At 43.9% G+C, this 19,832-nt stretch overlaps 1 protein-coding gene across 10 annotated transcripts in view; it reads right to left on the minus strand.

The window, feature by feature from the left end:
- Nucleotides 1-5,588: 5,588 nt before the first annotated feature.
- The window catches only part of LOC133354742 (guanine nucleotide exchange factor VAV2-like), a 222,670-nt gene continuing 208,426 nt past the window's right edge, over nt 5,589-19,832 (minus strand). For 7 of the 10 annotated variants that reach the window (XM_061571817.1, XM_061571816.1, XM_061571814.1 and 4 more), the window contains 4 exons: nt 18,667-18,796; nt 17,244-17,327; nt 12,011-12,165; nt 5,589-10,361 (listed from right to left, as the gene is read on the minus strand). In XM_061571817.1, the coding sequence (XP_061427801.1) occupies nt 10,317-10,361; nt 12,011-12,165; nt 17,244-17,327; nt 18,667-18,796 (414 nt within the window). In that variant the 3' untranslated portion in view covers nt 5,589-10,316. The remainder of the gene's footprint in view (nt 10,362-12,010; nt 12,166-17,243; nt 17,328-18,666; nt 18,797-19,832) is intronic. The other 3 variants (XM_061571820.1, XM_061571818.1, XM_061571819.1) reach the window with 2 other exon arrangements.

Consider the following 19,832-nt stretch of genomic DNA (forward strand, 5'->3'; position numbering starts at 1 on the left):
CCCCCCAATCATATTTCCATTTTTAAACTAAAACATGCTTCCAATCGCTTTAAACTATTGTAATTGTAGTGCGTATTTAATGTGGCGCTGCACTCTGATGTTGCAGGAGTGTTTTTATAACAATTAGTGTTGTTATAACAATTCAATATTTATTTAAAGTTGCACATCGTCACAAATGTCTGACACCCCCCCCCCCCTAGGTGCGTGACGTCATTTATGAACGGCCCCTGACCACACACAGTCCTTGTGGAGAACATGCAAACACAACATGCTCTGGTCTGACACTGGTGGGAATAGGCCCTAAGGAAGACTATCCCTTGTGTAGGCCAATCAGTTTCGAGGACAATGCTATTTTTATCAGAGCATGTTTTGTTTGCATGTTCACCACAAGTGCGTATCGCTAATTCAGACATGATCCCTTGCAAAAGGTTCCTATTTGGTGTTTGAATATCTTAACACCTCCTGTTGTACTGCCAGAAAGGGTAAACCCTCTCCATATTTTGTCATATCATATTCTTAGGTTTTTTCGGTAATTAATAAAAATTAATAAAAATTAATTTTAATTTTAATGTTTTACCTACGTGACTTTACCGAAAAAACCTAAGAATATGAATCCTTGCAGTCACGAAAGCTTCAAATCTAGAATTTTGTCATATCCTTGATCGTGATGTGTCTTGCTTCACCCCACTTACTTTTCTTAACAGCTTGAATTCAATGAATCTGCGTGTGTTCTCGTGTTCTCGTGTACACGTGTTCTCGTGTACACGTGTACACGTGTTCTCGTGTTCTCGTGTACACGTGTACACGTGTACTTCGTTCTGTCTCTCCGTGTAACTACTGCAAACATGAATCTCTTCACGCTACTTTACACGCTTTTTTTTAGAGGCATTTTTTTATCAAGCCCAAAATCCACGAAGAGACATGCGAACGATTAGCAATGTTTGCCTACAAACTTAAAAAAAAATACACACTGGTATGGGATAATACTGCTCATGCCATTAAGACAGTGTTTCCCTTGAGATATATAATCCGTATATCAAGTGCAGTGTTAACCGTGCAATTCCCATTCATTCACTTTATCAACGTGAAACTCTCTTGCAAAACCTTTCTGAATGAGTTGACTGGCAGTCATTCCATCATTGAGATAATTCAAAAAGTGGTGTTTAAGAAAAAGGATAATATGTATATTCTCTGTAGCGTTCAGAATCTCTTTTATGTTAATTATGTGGAATGTATTTCGTGAAATTGAATGCGACAAAGCGGTGGTTATTCTCTGAATATGCTAAATTGCTCTTGCTGGAAAATTATACTTCACAAGCTCCCAGTTATTAACGGTTCATCTGCATTTTCCATACTATGTGATATATTCTCAATCTTCCTATAAGGCAGCCAATGCATCTTCCCATAATAGAAAATTCGTGCTCACAAAATGAGGGATTCTCCAAGTTAAAGGGGCCTGGTTTTATTTGAGCAAGCGTCGCAGATGTATGACTAAATGTACACGGACTCCGTGCAATTGTGTCAGAGATCAGAAGCTAAGCAGGGATTCGAGATTGCACAGCGCTTGGATGCGTGGCCACGGTGCGTAGACATGTCGCTATACAGGCATCAGCGGGTTTACATGGTGTAGAGCAGAGGGGGAAGTACAGCAACATCTATTGTTGTACACTACTGTGCTGTATTTCTATGCTCCGAATCGATGCTTCTCACCGTCACCAAGAGTGGAGGACGACCGAATGGTCAAATACAGCCCACAGCCTCCATGGCCGTGGGGAGGGTCCTCATCCAACAGGAGATGGGACAAAAGGGACGCACATATTTCAGATGTTAAAAGTAGAACGGGGGGAACTGTTAAGTGTAGTCCGGCTGCATTAAACATGTCAACGTGTTTCCTTACTTTTGTGTCACTTTAAGTCTAACGAAGAAGCGAGTCCCTGTGAAGGCATTGCATGCAATCGGCCACTTGATTCAAGAAATGAATGCCGCCTGGCTTTTGACAAGGACTCGTCACGGTCGCAATGGGGATCTTGCTGCAGGTAAAACAACAACAACAAACAACAAACAACGCTCTTACAGCCTCGTGCGTTTGCTTTTGAATGCAAACCGTTCAAAATGGACTGCGTCATTGAAACGCGGCCTTGCAGGGCAATTCAATCTCCAGAAACTTCACACATTCAAACGTTGCTCAACGGTAATCACTCGGTGAACAAGAATAAATACATTATATAATAAATATATTCTATAATATTCTTATATAATATATTATATATTATCATCTTGCCTTGTACCGTAATTGTAAACAAATTATCAATTGAGCCGAGGAATGCCGTGTACATCTAAAGTTATAAATCGTATTTACCGAATGAATTATTTTCCCTTTGAATAGAAAAGTTACCTCCACACCATCACATGTTTTCTCAACGTTCTCAAACGCGTTTTACTGTCCACTATACCCAGCCCAGAACAAAATAAACATTGCAGTGGAGCAGCGTTAAGTCACACTCTAAAATATATACTGGTCGGAACCCGCTGGTTCCACCAGCCCACAGGGGATTATTGTGTCTGTCCGTCCGTCGTGGAGGGAGGGCTGGGTGGGAAGGGAGGGGCTGGGTGGGGAGGGGATGGTGGGGAAGGGCGGGGCTGGGTGGGGAGGGCAGGGTGGGGAGGGGCTGGGTGGGGAGAGTGGGGAGGGGCTGGGTGGGGAGGGGCTGGGTGGGGAGGGGCTGGGTGGGGAGGGTGGGGAGGGGCTGGGTGGGGAGGGTGGGGAGGGGCTGGGTGGGGAGGGTGGGGCTGGGTGGGGGATGGGAGGGGTGGGGCTGGGTGGGGAGTTGCTGGTCACCCCGTGGTGCCCTTATAAAACTCAACGTTTAACCTACTCACGCCGGCTTGTACCCGCCCTCAAAGTCGGGAATATTTGCGGAATACACCACGCCGCCGTTGACCCTGGCCATTGACCGAGCAACCCAACGTTCCTACCAGCTCCCTCCGCAGGAATGTATTTTGTTGAAACCTTAAATGGTTCCAGAATATTTTAAATGAATAACAGTTGCATTGATCAGTGAACTGCACATTTATTTTATTATTATATTGTATATACAGTGCTGTTTATATCGAAATACCATATGCTATAATCACAAAATTTTGTACATATAAAACAACACAGTATTTTATGTGTCTATAGTACAAAACTCGTTGTATAGTTGCTTGAAAGCTATGAATAGAAGTTGCGTACCGCAGGGAAATTACGCAACGGGTTCAAGCCAATTGTGAACAAATCGGCGGTCTCTCTCTCTCTCTACCTGGTGACGGTGGTGGGGGCGAGACTGAGGCAAGACTTGTGAATGGGAATTCACTCGAAACGTCCTCACAAGTGAACTCCATTGTCCCAGCAACAAACACACTCAAAGAAAGATCTCTGCCCCCCCACCCAGTAACCTTCCAGAATGTTCCCCATCCTCTCCAAGTTCTTTCCACCAACCCTGTCCCTCGGTCTCTTTCTCGCATCTCTCACTCTCCCCTTCCACCTCGAGTTCTCTCTCCTGCCAAACGTCTCTCTCAAAGTCTTCACCCAACTCTATTGCTCTGCCGTTCATTAACTAGTTTTCTTGTGGTGTCCGAACACGACACTGATGTAAAAGCCAGGGATGTTGCCACTTGCACCATGATATGAGGTGGCAGTAATAGCAGCTCCGGTTTTTAAATCTGTTGCTCGACATCACGTCGCCACAAGGTAAAGGCGCGGCCCTGCAATTATCTTGCACACTCCACTGCTGGCAGATGAGCCTCTACCAGAGGGGAGTTATGAGAGGATCCATCTGAAAGCTACTGTGGTCTCTTACCCGCTGGCCAAGACGTCTTGGAAGAAGTAGGAGTAATCTCATACCACCATGGCCAAGAACCAAAATTCACACATTTTCGGAGACATTCATGTAGAACAAAAACCAACGTTGAGCCTCAACTAATTTCAGCAATGCCGTGAGAAGATAAAAGATCTTCAACATCAGCCGTCGCCATGTAAATATAAAGTACATGGTAGAGCCATGGTTTTATTTTATTTAGGTTTTTGCACATTATGGCTCACATTCTAATACTGTACACAGGTGAAACTATACTTACGTGAAGCAATTTGCCGGATTGCATGTGTGCCGTGCGTCAAATTTTGTAAAACGAGGCAAAGATATTTTACTGAAATAAAACGAAATATCCATTTGTTCCCCTGTGACATGTTTTGTTTGTTATCACCCAGGCAGGTGCATCGCAGCCTTTCACTCAGAACCAGCGGTGGCAGAACCCACGGGCGGATCTCAAACGCATCTTATCTTAGAGGCATTTCTATATCATCACCTTATCCATAATTAACAACGGTAGAACGTGTGAATGTAATGGTGGAGATGAGGCGAATGAAATAGATGAGAGGAAGCAATGGGGGGTAAAAATCTGTGATGCGCGAATTCGGTGAAAGTGAACTTAATGGGAGTAAATGATGCATGGATTGAATGAACGGGGAATGGGGTGAAAGCCATAGCATGAGAATATGAAGAAGGAACAGTCAGGGTGGCGGTTATGATCGGAAATTAAGGGGAGGGTGAGCTCAGGAAAATAAGTGAGTTTTGAGTGTGGAGCGGAAATTAGTGGAGGGGAAGTTACGGCTGATGACAAATACAAAAAAAATCCCCCCACTTAGAAGTCATACATTATATACAATAAATAAGTTGCACCAATAGATGGTGCTACGACTTTATGTGTACACTGTATTGTTGGTCAGAACAGTTTTCTCACGGACCGCAGGTTGTGTTGAGGTCCACCAGAGTCGATAACAGTGCTTGGGGCATTGGCACCCACAACTGTTCTAAATTAATGCCACTGGTGTCAGAAGCACCTGCGAAACGGACATTGCTCTTTCCACTGACCTCATGTGGTCGCATACGTTCAAATCCTGCAGGTCACATTTCGTCCACATTCCAACATGTGTTCATTTTCTCTATCGGTGTCCATGTTTCTGACCTATGCCATACCTGACAGCACGCACCAATTGCACCGATATTCAGACACGTTGCCGCGATAAGGTTCCAGAGGAATTCCCATCCCGCTCATTCTCATGTATCAGTACACATTCTGTTGTTTTCAAATTTCCCCGTTTGACGGTTGATTAGTATTGTTTAGCAAACTTGCATGTTACTTTCTGACATTACATGCCTTCGTTAACCTGTTCCATTCCATTTTCTCATTCGCTGTTTTTATATGCATTTGTAAGGCTACATCCATCTATACCCTGGTTGTAAGATAAGTTCGTTGGAGGGGGTAGGAAGACTTTATTTGATTTTATATTTTAGGGGAAATCGTGTACTCTACACAAAGTTCAGGACACATTTGTTCTGGCATTGCGTATGGCAGCAATGTGCCAGGAGGTCTGCTCACCACGAGAGGGCTTCAGGGGAGAGTTCGTGTCGTTTCGCTTTTCCAAGTCCGTTGAAGGGGACACAGACCAGTGGTTTGTGATGTTGCCCATAGTTTGGGTTGCGACTAAACAACACCTGTGATTTACAGAATGTCTGCTATTGAGCAAGAGAACGACAGCCACCCACAGCATTTGTACAACGTTTTATTTGATTAGCCGGAATGCCATCATTGATACATCAGATATAAGTAAGTTTCATAAATGTACAGTAGAACTTTTGACACCGTATGTATTTTGTACAACCTGCAGTTTTAGGCATTTCAAATATGCTGGGAATTTGCATAAACAAATGATTTGTTATTATTGAAGGCTTGTGCAAATGTCAGAAAGAGATGAGACATTTAAGGGAAGAAATAAAAAAAAACATAAAACCATTTTCCCATGGAATTAATAGTATTAATGTTTGTTTAAATGTTGTCCTTAGTAAAGTACAAAAATAATATACATACACCAACAAAATGTTAAATTACCATAAAATGTATGGCTCTCAAATTTCCAAAATTGCTACTTATATGAATCCCAAAGCAACTATGGAAGTTTAAAGCTTTTAACTGGATAAACACACACCACTTACTGTATGTACACGTGATTTACAGATCAAATTAAGTATTGGATTATTTTATACCAATGGCATTGTTGTTGATTCGTCTTTATTCCATGCTTGCAATGTTTTCTATAAAATAAGCCTGGAAAAAAACTGACGAAGCTTTCAGGCATTCCTTTAAAATATTAACCCCAAGGCAGCTGCTGCATTATATATATATAAAACAAATCCACTTATCAATGTTGAGTAAAATGTTTTCACTAAGGCAGACGTTATATGTAGAGGAATTGGTGGGCACGTGTTGAAGAATACAGATGTAGTGTTCAAATGCCTCATTGTAGCATTCACACATTATTGGACTTTGTTTTTTAAAGTGAGGACACAAAGTGGCATGCTCTGTGATTCTCTTCAAAGAGTTTAAATGGAAACCGTGTTTCTTCTCTGGAGAATATGCTAATGGCCTTATTTGTTTTTTATCGTTTGTTTTAAACGTTATATATTTTATCTTACATTTAGAAAAAAAGGCCAAAGGATTTTTTTCCTATTTACTAGAAATACATTTTAATTAATGTTTTGATGAGTGAGCTGCATCTATAAACAGGTAATTCGTTGAACAACAGCCATCTAGAAGAGGCTTACTTGTGGCAAATTTAAGCTGACAGAACTCTTGATAGATTTTTACATTTTACCATATACTTTTCTTTACACATATAAACACGAGACTTGCCTTGCAACTCATTAAAAGTGATACATTTTAGTGCAAGCATTGTACCATCCATGAAGTAGGTCTCGTCTTACAATGTACAGCACGAGTCAGTTCCACGACGTCACACGGTGCTGTCACAGCAGTCTGCGCCCACTTGAAGGTGCTTTACGACAACGGTAAAGGCGCAGCCCTGCAACTACGTGCTCATGCCGCTGCTAACGGAAGGGCCTCCACTCGAGGGAGCTCTAGATAGGAGAGTGTTTCGGCCCACTCTCAGACAGCTTGGAAGAAGTGAGAGTACCCACACTTTACCCCACCCACACACGACCTTCTGCTGATCGATTGTGTTGTACCCATGTATTCTTGCTGGGTGCATAGCTGGGGCAAGGATTTAAGAAACTTGCACCGTTGTTTCATCTGCCGTGCTGGCAGATGGATCCGGTGACCGCTGGACTTCAGGTCCAGTGTGCTAACCATGAACACCAGGGCACCATTCAGACAGAGTTCATGAAAGCGACAAACGAACACCACGATGCTAATTTAAAAGCATAAATAAATACATAAATATATTTCGAACTTTTCAGTTAAATTAAAATTGAATGCACCATCTTTCAGTGAACAGTCTGCCCACATTTACAAAAGAGATGTTTTCTGTCTCGGCTATAGGTTCACGCCTGGCTATAAAGTTAATCGAGTTATTGACATTTTGCATAAATCATGTTGCTACGGACCACTCCATGACGTGTAAATAACCACAGAGGGCAGAGTGACTTCATGCAGGTCAAAGGTGAAGATTTATCAGTAGTTCCAAATGAGGGCCCTAAAATCCTACACATTTGGCCATATGGCTCATTGAGCTCACATCATTGTCAGTGCGTTGAGCCCGGCACCGCCGATGTTTGAATCTGGGCATCCACCCGCGATTGAACGAGGGTTCTCAAGTGCACTGAGTTAATGGTTTCTTCGGGCAGAAATTAACACACGAACATACAAAATAACACTCCTAAATGTTTTTTTTCTTTACCAAATTCTAAAATATTCCAGTTCTAAGAACGAAAACAATATCAGTGTTACCGCATTGGAAATCAACGATTCTATAGCTGACCACTTGGGAAGGCGCACCGCCGCCTAGCGTTAGAGGAGACATCTGGACAACCGAAGGGGTCTCGGAGGTTCACAGATACATCACCTTCCAGAGACCGTTGGATATAACATTGAATGTTGCACTATTTTCACCGAGAGGTGTCCAATGAAAAGTTTGTCAAGCAATGTTCAAATAGTATCGGGGGAAAAAGTTGGAAAAAAATCACGAAGGATCCATTTGTATAGACATTGGTAACACCCCAGGATGTGTACAACCATTGCTTAGCATGTGTGTGTATTTATATTTATACGTAGCAAACTAACCTTTGGATTATACCAAGCCATATGCATAAAAACAAATCTTTCCAGATATGTAACACGATCGCCCTCTGGCGATTCCTCTAATGGGAGTGGCAAATTTTGTCAAGTTAGAATAAATCCGAATTAAAAAAACTTGCCATATCGTAGCTTGCTGTAAGGCATGTTACACTTGCGTGTTATTGTCTGAAAAATACACCGTGGCTGTTTATTCCACTTTCGAGCAGACATGAGATTGCAAGCAAATGAAAACAAACCCTCTCGCTATTGTGTTTAGGCTGGCCTTCCCCAAGCCACCTCCACTTCCTATGAACACTCTCGGTCATAACCCACCGAGCACCTGCCTTGCCCCTACGTGTGTGCCCATCCTTCACGCTCTACAATTAGCCGAGATCTTTGTTTCCCCCAATTGAATTAACAAATTTGAAGCATAAATTGCACTTATTGTGTTTCCCACGGCATCACCAAAGCCCCACATTTCGGGCATAACATATTTATCTCCTCTTGGTGTGTATTATTCAGATCGCAACGGCGTGTTGTTTGCCCGATGTCCGACGTGTCGCTGGCCACGCTGGGACCTTCTTCAGGAAATGAGCCGAGAAGCTCACGTCGGACATCGCGCTGAACAAAACGCGCAGCACGACGGAAGTCACACCGCGCGCCGCTGTGGTAACCCTCACAGCGGCGTTTGCTGTACGCTTGAATGCAACAAGAGAGTGTATCTGCAAGCGTGCAAATGCAAATGGAACAACATTGACCATAGCAAGGCCATCATAATTTTTTTGGTTGTCATAAAATTTCTGTCGGCGTATTCCGCACTAAATGATAAATGTGTTGATAGCATTGAAAGTCAAATAAATTGTAAGTGGTTATAAAAGCAAACGTCAATATACCAACCATTTGGCGAAATGGCCACATTTTAGCAATAACACCTTATACCAGAATCAAAGCACTCTGTATCAATACGGTGCCATATTTAGCATCTTGTGACTTGGGTGGGCGACAGCCATGTACCTGCATTGCATACATCTTCATTGCATTGACACAAACTCAATAGGACTTTGAGGCACACCAACAGCTGTACATCAAACTGTGCTAACGGAGACCCAGGCAAGCCCCCTCTCGCCTCCATTGTGATTGTTTCTGTACGACAAACTTACACTTTGTTAAATACGTAATCATACGCAGAACATTTCAGTACGATTCTAACGCTAACATGACCATCGTAAGCTTACTTGAAATTTTTGAATATTTTTCTTTAACAGGGAAAGGTTGACTTTGCGTGGCCTTTGACTCTTTGATTGACTAGCCATCAGGGTTGGCGAGAGTTACACATGAATACCTAGTGCTTGTATGAAGTTATCAGATGGAAAAACCTGAAGCCAAATGTATCGCTTGCAAACGTATGCATATCAGATCCCCATCAAATGGATCCGTGTGTTCGCAAGTAAAGCCTCAACAGGGAATGCGTTTGAAGTCTAAATCGCTCATCTCATGCAATCGTAATGCCACGAATTGTATTTTCACGCGGAACCTAACATTGCTATTCTAAGAAAAATGTATTTCATTGGTGAAGCTAACGTTATGCTCTTTTATTTTGTAATTATTTCTAATCACAATTTAGTACCATAACCAGAATAGTTGTTGCACACACAGCAATGTGTGACAACATTTTTTTAAAATAACCTTTATAGTGCAATAAGTTTGGATAAATTAAAAAATTTGCAGGTAATCTAAAATAATATTTTTCCATGAAACAAAACCAAATCCTTTCCATCCATTGCAAACTAAATATAAATGTACTCATAATTTATGTGAGTAGCATTTCAACAGCTATCATCTTTTATTGGATGCCCAAAAGTTATTGTTACATCATTCTTCTTCGTCGAAAAAGGCTTTATAGACGGGGTTTAAACATTTCCCTAATAAACGGTGGTATGTGTTCATCAACACGCACATTATGCAAATGTAACGTATCAATTACATAAATGACAAAACATTTATCTTCGTAAATACACGTTTCCCACGGGTAGAAAATGTTACTTTGTAATCTTTTTTTTCTAAAATGTAAAGCAGCTGCAACAAAACAAATGGGATTACCACAGGAAAACAATCAGTGGGCCACGCCGCGATGGGATTCTTTGTTTTTTCACAAATTGACGAAAGCGTAGTCCAAGAGATTTCACCAGCGCAGCAACAATCCTCTGTTAGACCCCTTCCTCCTCCACGTAGGTCGACGGGAACCACCCAACCTAAAACACAACCACACATGCTTATATCACACACACACGCACGCACACAAGGAATCAACCCAAAGATAAATACCATGCCTCTATTCCACTACACAACCGAGCTGCACTCGAGGCGTGCTCAGCTAGATGGTGAGATGTTGACTACCTCGCCTCTGGTATGGCGGAGGTTATGGGTTCAATCCGACCATCCGATGAGCTTTAAAGATCTTGTTCACAGATGTCCATTCGGGGCGGGTAGGAACGTAACAACAACAAACAGTAGAAAAAAATTATTTGGAGTGAAGAGTACATGTAAGGTAAACACATCACCCAAACACAAATTAAACTAAACCATCCCCATTCTACCAGACAAAGCCCACTGAGGTATTTCACTTATTTAGCAAAAGTGACCTGGCCACAAATGATAGCTCAACAAAGTGCAGTATAGCTAGAGAAGCCTCGTTGAATTTCATGACATATATTTTATGAATATACTGCATGAGGATGTGAGGCTAATTCCTTTTTAATGAGTGATATTTCATGTAGAAGGAGCCTGTATCTGGAGCAAATCCACAGTAAAAAAAAATCCACGTGGACGGATTAGGAGCCAATTTCTGTAATGCCACCTCCTAGCCACCGAGGGGGTGGGAGTCTTACAAGACATGCTGGTACATCATTTACCAACTTGGTCTCTGTGGCGATGGATTGGTCATTAAATTTTATTCTGGTTCTTTACTTTATCCAGGTGTGGCAGTTATGCAATTTTGTGTGCACACTTCAAGACACCTGCAAGATTTTGGTGACGATGAAGGATTATCGTTGAGTGGTGTTTGTACTTGGGGCATAGTATGTCTGCAAATTAGAATCGTAATTCAGATGCAACTTCATTTGTCCACTTTTCTTATCGATAAATGTGGCCAAAAAATAGGTGCAATGAGAGGACAGATGACAGATGCTAGGCGAGACAGAAATATTGTTAAATGAGAGAGATGTAGAGAAAACACAGAGATATAGTTAACTGAGAGCAGACAGAGATGAGAAATATTAATTCGCTAACAGGGAATTGATCTGAATTCCAGCTGGTATTTGGTGCATCCACATTTCGTCCATGAATCTGTGGCCCCTTGCACTTTAAAGCTGTGGTCCGTAGCGTTTGCCTCGTTTGTATGTATGTTGAACATCTTTCGCACTGCACGTAGTCAACTGTGCTAATATAATCGGAGGTGCGGGGGAAGGACAACAAAAATAACACAAAAAGCTGTTCTACATAAATGGATTTTCATTCTATATCATTTAAAAGTGCATAGCTCCAGTGGCTTGCTAATATCGGAAGGAAGAGCGTTCCAGACGGCCGCAGAAGCACATCTGAACAGGCACATCTGAACACGCACGATGCATTCACCGTCTATTTTCAGTGGCTAGCCAAAAGCTGCTGCTGCGAGGACAACCGTGATGATTAATGCTCCTTAACGAGATCAGCGAGGTATCGTGGTTCATTGGTGGCAAGCCCGTAGTGTGGTGTAACGAGCGCGACCTCGCAATGTGTTCGTTCGGCAACTGGAAACCAATGCAGCTCGGCGAGCACCGGACGGACGTTGCTTACGCCTGGCACCGCGATCACCGGGGGGGGGGGGGGGGGGGTAGTGGCGGCTTTGCCGGCTGAGCCTCACCCTGCCGTCCACCTCGCCGCGCCACCAGCCCTGGTTGGCGCCGCTCTTGCTGTAGATCTTCACGACGTCGCCCTGCGAGAGCGAGAGCTCGCGCATGTCGCGCGCCGAGAAGCTGTAGCGAGCCACCGCCGTGCCCAGCATCCGCGGAGAGAAAACTGCACGCCGTTTTCCCACGCGCACACACACGCGCGCGCGCGCATATGCACAGTTTTTTGGGGTTTTACATTGTGCTGTGATTGCGTTTATTGGGGTCTCATTTGGAATGTGGTCTAATTTGCCATCGAATTTATACTGGAGCACCCAGATTGTTGTCATGGATACATGAATGAATTCCAAGTAGCTGGTATTGTACCAGCCCTGGCCTATGACCAGATCACCCAGAATGCACCCCAGTCTCGTCAGATCTCGGAAGCCAAGCCAAGTTGGACGACCACCACGCGCTGTTATAGGCTGCAGGTGCTATGCAGCAGAAAGGCGGTAAGGAATAATCCGCCGTTGTACTGTACATCTATACCACGACGTCTATGTGACCTGACTTCAACCGACACTGACCAATGTGGTGAAGCGGTCGTCCAATGATAGCCACGATCTGCAATGGCCTTGAAAACCTGGTATTCCCAGGCAGTTTCCTGGACCAGGCTCAAGCCTGCGTGGCTTTCAAGATGTGACGAGATCAGGCACATTCAGGGTGATGCGTTCGTAGGCAATGGCTTATGTGGTCATGAATCGCCTGCCTATGGAGTTGAGTGCTACTCCGGATCCCTCAATGAGCAATGACAGCCTCACTGTGACCATTACCGCGTAATTGAAACGATTTAATCTTGATTTGAAGCTTTCAGGAATCCATACCCTTTGGTTCTTTCGGTAAAGTCACGTAGGTAGAAAAAATAATAATAGATCACGACGTTTCAATCGCAACACAAGCAACTGTCAACAGGTGTGAAACAAACACAACAGTTCTGTTTCACACCTGATGACGGTTGCTTGTGTTGCGATCGAAACGTCATGAGAATGTAATAGTTTTATTTTTATTATTTTATTACTTCCCTTCTACATGACTTTACCGAAAGAACCAAGAATACCATTGGAACCTCGTTTGCCAGTAGCAAAATATGATAATTGTTTTTTTACCCTTTTATCTGGCAACAAAACTGACACCTTTTTTATGCGCCTTTTGGCGTCATCTGGTCCAACACCATGTGAGACTAGGCTCTAAGAAAAGCTGTCTTAGGTGTGGACCAATCAATATCAAGGACAGTGCATACATTATCAGAGTTGTGTTTTTGTTTGCATTCCGACCGCAAGTATTGTGGTCAATGCAAACATGACTCCTTGTAAAAAAAGGTGTCAGTTTTGTTGCCAGACAAAAAGGGCAAAAAACCAATTATCGAACCAAAAATACTTTGATCTAACTTAACCCTTTCACACACTCTGATGGACTGCTATGATATATAATATGTGACTGCTACAACATTATATGTACACATTTAAAACCCATTTTGGGATTACCTTGACTCCCAAAATCACCTTAAACCAACAATTTTTTTTACGTGATCTTGATTTGATTAATTAATGCATGAAAGGGTCACAGTATGCAATTTCAGAAATTTTCTGAACATATGAACCTTATGGCGGTACCCCGGCTCTCGCATAATGTCCGTGATGCAGTCATCTCTAGACGATTGATGGTCGGCGATGCGACAATCGACTCATCTCGACGAGCTGTACACGATGCACTATTCAAAGTTGATTTTTTCGATAACGGATTTTTTATGCTGTTTGGCAGTTCGACATCGCGGAGTAGCACTGATTTTAGATTGATTGGTACCCCAGTCGCGGCTTTAAGTACACCCCTGTAAAAAATAGTGTCCCAGAAATATTTAATTGCCTCGACCATTTCGTATTATTTGGTACCCAGGGGTACCGCCATAAGGATCATATTTTTTGACAATGTCACCTGCCACCACAGCTGAAACGAATGATCAATTTGGTTTATGTGCATGTATGTGTGCCTTATGCAATATACATATATAGATGGATATACAACAATACACACATACGTATGAATGGGCTGTGTATGAATAAAAATGCACAAAACACAATGTTGATGAAGCCTGCTGGCAATGCTGAGTCGACGCTGCATCGCGATATCCAAATTGAAGGGCCACACTTTTGTGACAGAGGTCACGGGAGGCGGGGTCACAGAAATCGTGGCTTTGAATAAAGTCCATACAATATTGGAAACGGCTGCAAAAACACTGAAAATTCGGCGCACTGTAGATTAGGGGTGGTCTGGGGACAAAGGCAGGGACGGGGGCACAGAGCCGCGTGTGTGTAGATGTAAGCTCGCAATTACATTAATCCCGAACCTTTCCGGGAATATTTTGCCTGGGCTTTTATTTTATTCCCACCACCCAAACCTTCTCAGCAAGGAATTTAGCGGGGAGAAAAAAGAATGTCCCAACGATGCTCTTCTCACACTTGGAACGATATTGCATCTCATTTAAACTCAGTATCCGACCCCTCAGTACAAAACCACTTCTGAAATTATTTTTCTTATTGTTGCCACGTGCTACATCATTACTGGCTCACGTCCCTTTTCCCCCCTTTGCTTTGTTTTGCTATTGAATTTTTTATGCTTTCTGTGATAAATTTCTTATTTCCGTTGATGAGCCTGGGCCTTGTTCAAGTTATCTAATTTACTTTTACTTTAATTTTTTTCTTAAAGATTCTTATTTCTGGAGCATACTTTGCATTCCCATTTTATCCCTCAAAAAAACACGCAATTAGACTCAATAAGCTCTCACCTGAATGAACAACACAGGGCCTGTCTGTTAGAAGACACAAGAGTAAAAATCCATTATTTTCCTAGTTGGTATGCAAATATGTAGTGATCTACCACCTTTCAATTATGAATGCATAATTTACCAACCTCGATCATTACTAAATTCTAACCCTAATATATTATAAAGCATATATAAGCAGAATTATTCTCTATGTCTCCATGAGTATGAATAAAAGGTTCCCCATCGGCCTTGACTTTCCAGTAGCATCCAGCAGCACTAGCTTAATCAAACAAAGCCTCAATTGGTTTTGACCTTGGGGTTCTCATCAGCAGTCAGGCTTGTTCAACAAACGCTGCCGAGTTACCAGATGTTATTTGGCAAGTGTACCGCATACAAGCTACGTCACTTTATTTAACGCAAGACGACTATTGGATACAAACTCAGTGCGTTTGCTGTGGAACATTCTGGGTAAAAGTGTATATAATAAGCAAAGATTGTATTGTGTCTCCGCATATAAATACAAAATCTATAGCCCATCGGCTGTTGGATCGACCTCCGTACATCGTGGGCAGACGACGTATGGACATCGTTTGCCTGTAAGTGACCTCTTTTGTCTTCTTGTGCCTTGTCTGCACTACACGTTCTTATAACAATGCTGTGTTTTGCTCCGTGCAATGTCGTTGTTGATTGATGGCGCAGATATATATACATATTTTTTAATTGGATATTTAAATGTAGTGTTTCTTGGGAAATGGTGTTTTACCACTACCACTTGCCCTTTTTGGATTCCTTAATTGGCTAAAACCTTTTAAAGATAAATTTGATATTTTAAATTATATGATTTCTTACCTCTTGTTTTATTCATTTATGTTTCCCTGATGTGTTATGTCTGTCACGGAAAGGATGAGCGTGGTTTTTATTGATGACACCTGACTCGCAGGCTACTTCACAATAGACTGAAACTGAATCGACAACGAGTGGGATCCAGGAAAATATTGTTTCCCAACTTCAGGTGGTCACCAAGACGTAGCCTGATCAGGCGCGACCCTTCTTAGCTGCTGTTGGAAAATACCGGGCTGATGAAACCGGATGTAATGAATGCCGACAGATATTGCCAGTCGCTTACATATTAGGCATGTAATGATGTTGGTGATCCATTGGACGATTATAATCAATTCTAATGCTCCCGATACATGCATCGAATCATGCAAGTGAAAACTGACTAATTGTTAAGGCGTATAGATTATGTAAATGAGTGCTCAAGAATCTTGCAGCCACTAGCGGTGCTACTTTTACCACGGTGTTTAAAAACACAAATGTATTCTTGCGCAGAATCATAACTTCTAAATCGTGGCGATTCATAAAATCGTAGGGGGTGAACAAATACGTGCCCGTTGCACGTGCAGCCAAGAAACGTCTCAAGCGGTGTCAGTGTGCCAACCACTACCACGTGACATGGATGTTTGGACTGATGCAGAGGTTTTCGCCGTTGTGCTGCACAGCTCTCCGATGTGTTTTGTGGGTTGTACCGCGTATAACCCAAATCCTGAAGAAGCTTCCGGCACGTGGAGCGAAACGTCGGGACCATCGGTCCCAACGACACGCGGCTCAACCCCCCCAAAAAAACGTATAAAACTTTGTACTACGTAATTGTTAAATAAAATTGGGAAAATACAAGAACTTAAAGTGGTTCATAATGACCCTCTACCCACCTCATATAGCGTTCAGGTGATCAAACTGATGTAAATAACCACGGACCCCGTTAGCATCTTATCTTACGTAAACAAATGGTTTACAGACATCGTTGAGAAAAGAATAGCTTCAGATTCAGAGGCCCACCAAACACGGGTGACAAGTCAGGTTTTGGAAAGGTTTCTCTATCATCGACCGCATGCAGACTATATGAATCAGATTCTGGAAAAGACCAATGAATTTCGATCACCAATGAGCCTGGCCCTTGTAGACTACGCTAAAGCATTGAACTCGGTAGACATTGATGCCTTCGGCCTAATCCGTCACAAACAAAAGGCCTAAATAATGCATTTCAGTCACCATAACAGTGTTACCAATACGAAACCAAAACAGCATTCCCATCTGCTTAATGAAACGATGCGCAACATGCAGTCGCAACAACATACTCACGCGATAGCAATGGCAACAATGGCCTGAGCGTATATTATTCATTTCGATGGCATATTGAATTCTGAGATGACAGACCCAGGGGTCTGCAGCGAACAATGGGCCTTGATGCACGCACGCACGCACAAATGCACAGGAGGCGGCAAGTCATGCTGCACGTCCGTATGGCGCATGCAGATGTAAGAGCATGGCATTGACTTCATGCCCAGGATGAAACGAGGACACTGGAGGTATGGGGTGTGGGGTGGAGGGGGGGTGAGGTTTTGCTGTGAACAGCCGTAGCTGCACCCTCTGGGGTTTATCTGTACCTGACCAGAACGGCGCGGCCGACGGAGGGACAAAACTGAAATTCTGGGAGTTGAGCAGGGAGAAGCTAGCACTGACGTGGCCGGCTTACGGGATCAGGGACACACGGAGAGAGAAAGACGCAGGTGTCACTGGCCACTCGACTACGCACGCAGTCACTGCTTAGAAATCGTGAAAAAGCTGTGTCTGTGAATGCGTGCAATCCGTGTGTGTGTGTGCGTGCATGTGTTATTTTGGTAGCGGTTGTGCATCGGTTAGCGCGCTGCGCTACGAACCCGGCGACCAGAGTTCGATTCCCACTCACGGCCAACACCAGCGACGACTATATGAACTGGTCCTGGGCCTCCCATAGGTCGATTCAGCCTAAAACGAGTACCTGGCGTGGTATGTAAATATCACCACTTGTCTGCCAAATGTTACTGATAAGAGTGCTCCTTGCTACCAATGGGGTTCCCCGTTTGGAACAAAAAAAATCTTTTATAGAGGTTTAAGCACCATTATGGACTTTGAATGTATTTCTTGCCCCCTTCGCCAATCCACTGGATAAAGGCCTCGCCACGCAGTGTCAGTCGTGGGGAGTTGTCTTGGCCATAACTCACCACGCTTGACAGTGCTGGGTGGTGAAATTGATGATGATCATGTCCAGGACCAGCTCAGAAATCACTCGCCACTGACGTCCGCCGTGGCCAGGAATCAAAGGCAGGTTTTAAAGCGCTAAGTGGACCACTACGCTACCATTCCACCCCTATGGAGCATCACGTTAATACAGCAGGCATTAGCGACTGCGATTGTTCGCGGTTGTGCCGTGTAGCTCTGCGGTGTGCCTCCGGGTTGTGCCGCGCGTCGTCCGGCACGCCGTCAGACGATCCACTCCGTGTGTTTGGGAGCTTCTTCAGGAAATGAACGAGGCAACTCACTTTCTATCTTGATAATTATCTATATCATCGAAAGAGATGTTTTTGATTATTTTGCTGCTATAAATTTCCACGTGATAAGCCACTTTGTTGAGCTATCATTTGTGGCCAGGTCGCTTCTGAAAAATAAGTTAATAGCTCAGTGGGTTTTACTGGTAAGATAAAAAAAAATCAGTTTATCTGTGTTAACATTTTCTGTACTTTCATTCTCATCGTGTTTTTGTATTGTTTTGTGTTGTAACGTTCTGACCCCGTGCCCCTACTGGTCATCGGTGAAGAGCTTTACAGCTCATCGGATTCCTCCAGTATAAATGCAGACTATCATTCTGATACTCCTGGCTACTGCCGCTGAAAACTGGCTGCCAGGTTCACTTCCCCGAAGAAGCTCCCGGCACGTCGGGGGCGAAACGTCGGGACATCGTGCCGGACAACAGGCGGGCGCAACTTGGACGAGACGGTGGCTCCCGGGGCGATGGCGGTGGCTCGCTCGCTCGCTCGCCCGCCGGCTCACCGCTGTTGGCGGAGTTCCCGCGAGTCACGGCGCGCGACGGCTCCCGCTCGTTGAAGGGGTGCTGCAGCGTCGTGTCGAGGGCGCGGAAGCCCTCCTTCAGCGAGTGCGACTGGTAGTACTCGATCAGCTCCTGCGCCACACACGAAGGCCGACCGCCCACCGCCACGCGTAGCTTTTGACCGACTGCATTTTGAGCCTCGGTGCGCCGGTGTTTTTTTTTTTCCACTACGCGAGGAACTCATTCGAGGCTGAGTTTACCTATTGGAGGCTCAGGACCGGTTTAGACATCAATCGCCACTGTGTGCCAGGAACCAAACTCAAGTGGCTGTCTTCACGGCACAGTGCGTGAACCACTGCAGCTCAAGCCGTAGTCCACCCCACGTGATATTTTTTACGATTTGAATTGCTTACTTATCGTGTGTTTCGCTTAACTCGGACTACAGGCGCGCACTTACAAGCGCACTCCGGCAGGTGGCGGTGAGGAGCCAGCCAGCCTTCTATTGCCACTGCAGGCAGAGAGGGATCTTTAAGCTCCAGGGGTCGGCAAGCAAAAAAAAATAAGTGCCATTTTTTTTCCCGAATTCGGTAAAAACTAATTTAAACTCAATAATTAACGTCACGTAGCCAGTCCTGAGCCAGCCGCATGCGGCTCCGGAGCTGCCGGCTGCCGACCCCTGGCGTAGATCATGGGAGTGGTGATTCGCCTACTCATTCACACCGGCCAGATTAAATGTCGCCATTGCCAGTGCCAATGCTTCATTGCATGTTTATTGGGCACGAGTTACCACCGCTAGTGGGCTTTGCCCTCTGTCTATCAGCTCCAGTGTCACCCAGCAGTTGATTGACAAAAACGGACCGTACATGTTGTAACAATAATAATATGGAAATACAGCATTGATGAACAAATCATTACACTGACGTTTCAAATCAATAACCCGGCATGCTTGGAATGCGGGGCCAACATTGGTCCAGCGTTCGGAGCCACATGTCAACGTTGTCCCACCGCTGGCATGTAAAAGAGAGCTTTATAGATCATAGGATTCCTCCAGCGTAAATAAATATTCTGATTTGGAACATAAAATATTCTGATGTTATAGCTGAGAACCCGGCGGGGATTACGAGTGCACATATCGCCGAATTAAACGGCTGTAAGTTGGCATGCAACA

This window comes from Lethenteron reissneri, chromosome 48, assembly GCF_015708825.2.
Source record: "Lethenteron reissneri isolate LAM-NWPU_2019-01 chromosome 48, ASM1570882v1, whole genome shotgun sequence".
Taxonomy (NCBI): Eukaryota; Metazoa; Chordata; class Hyperoartia; order Petromyzontiformes; family Petromyzontidae; genus Lethenteron; species Lethenteron reissneri.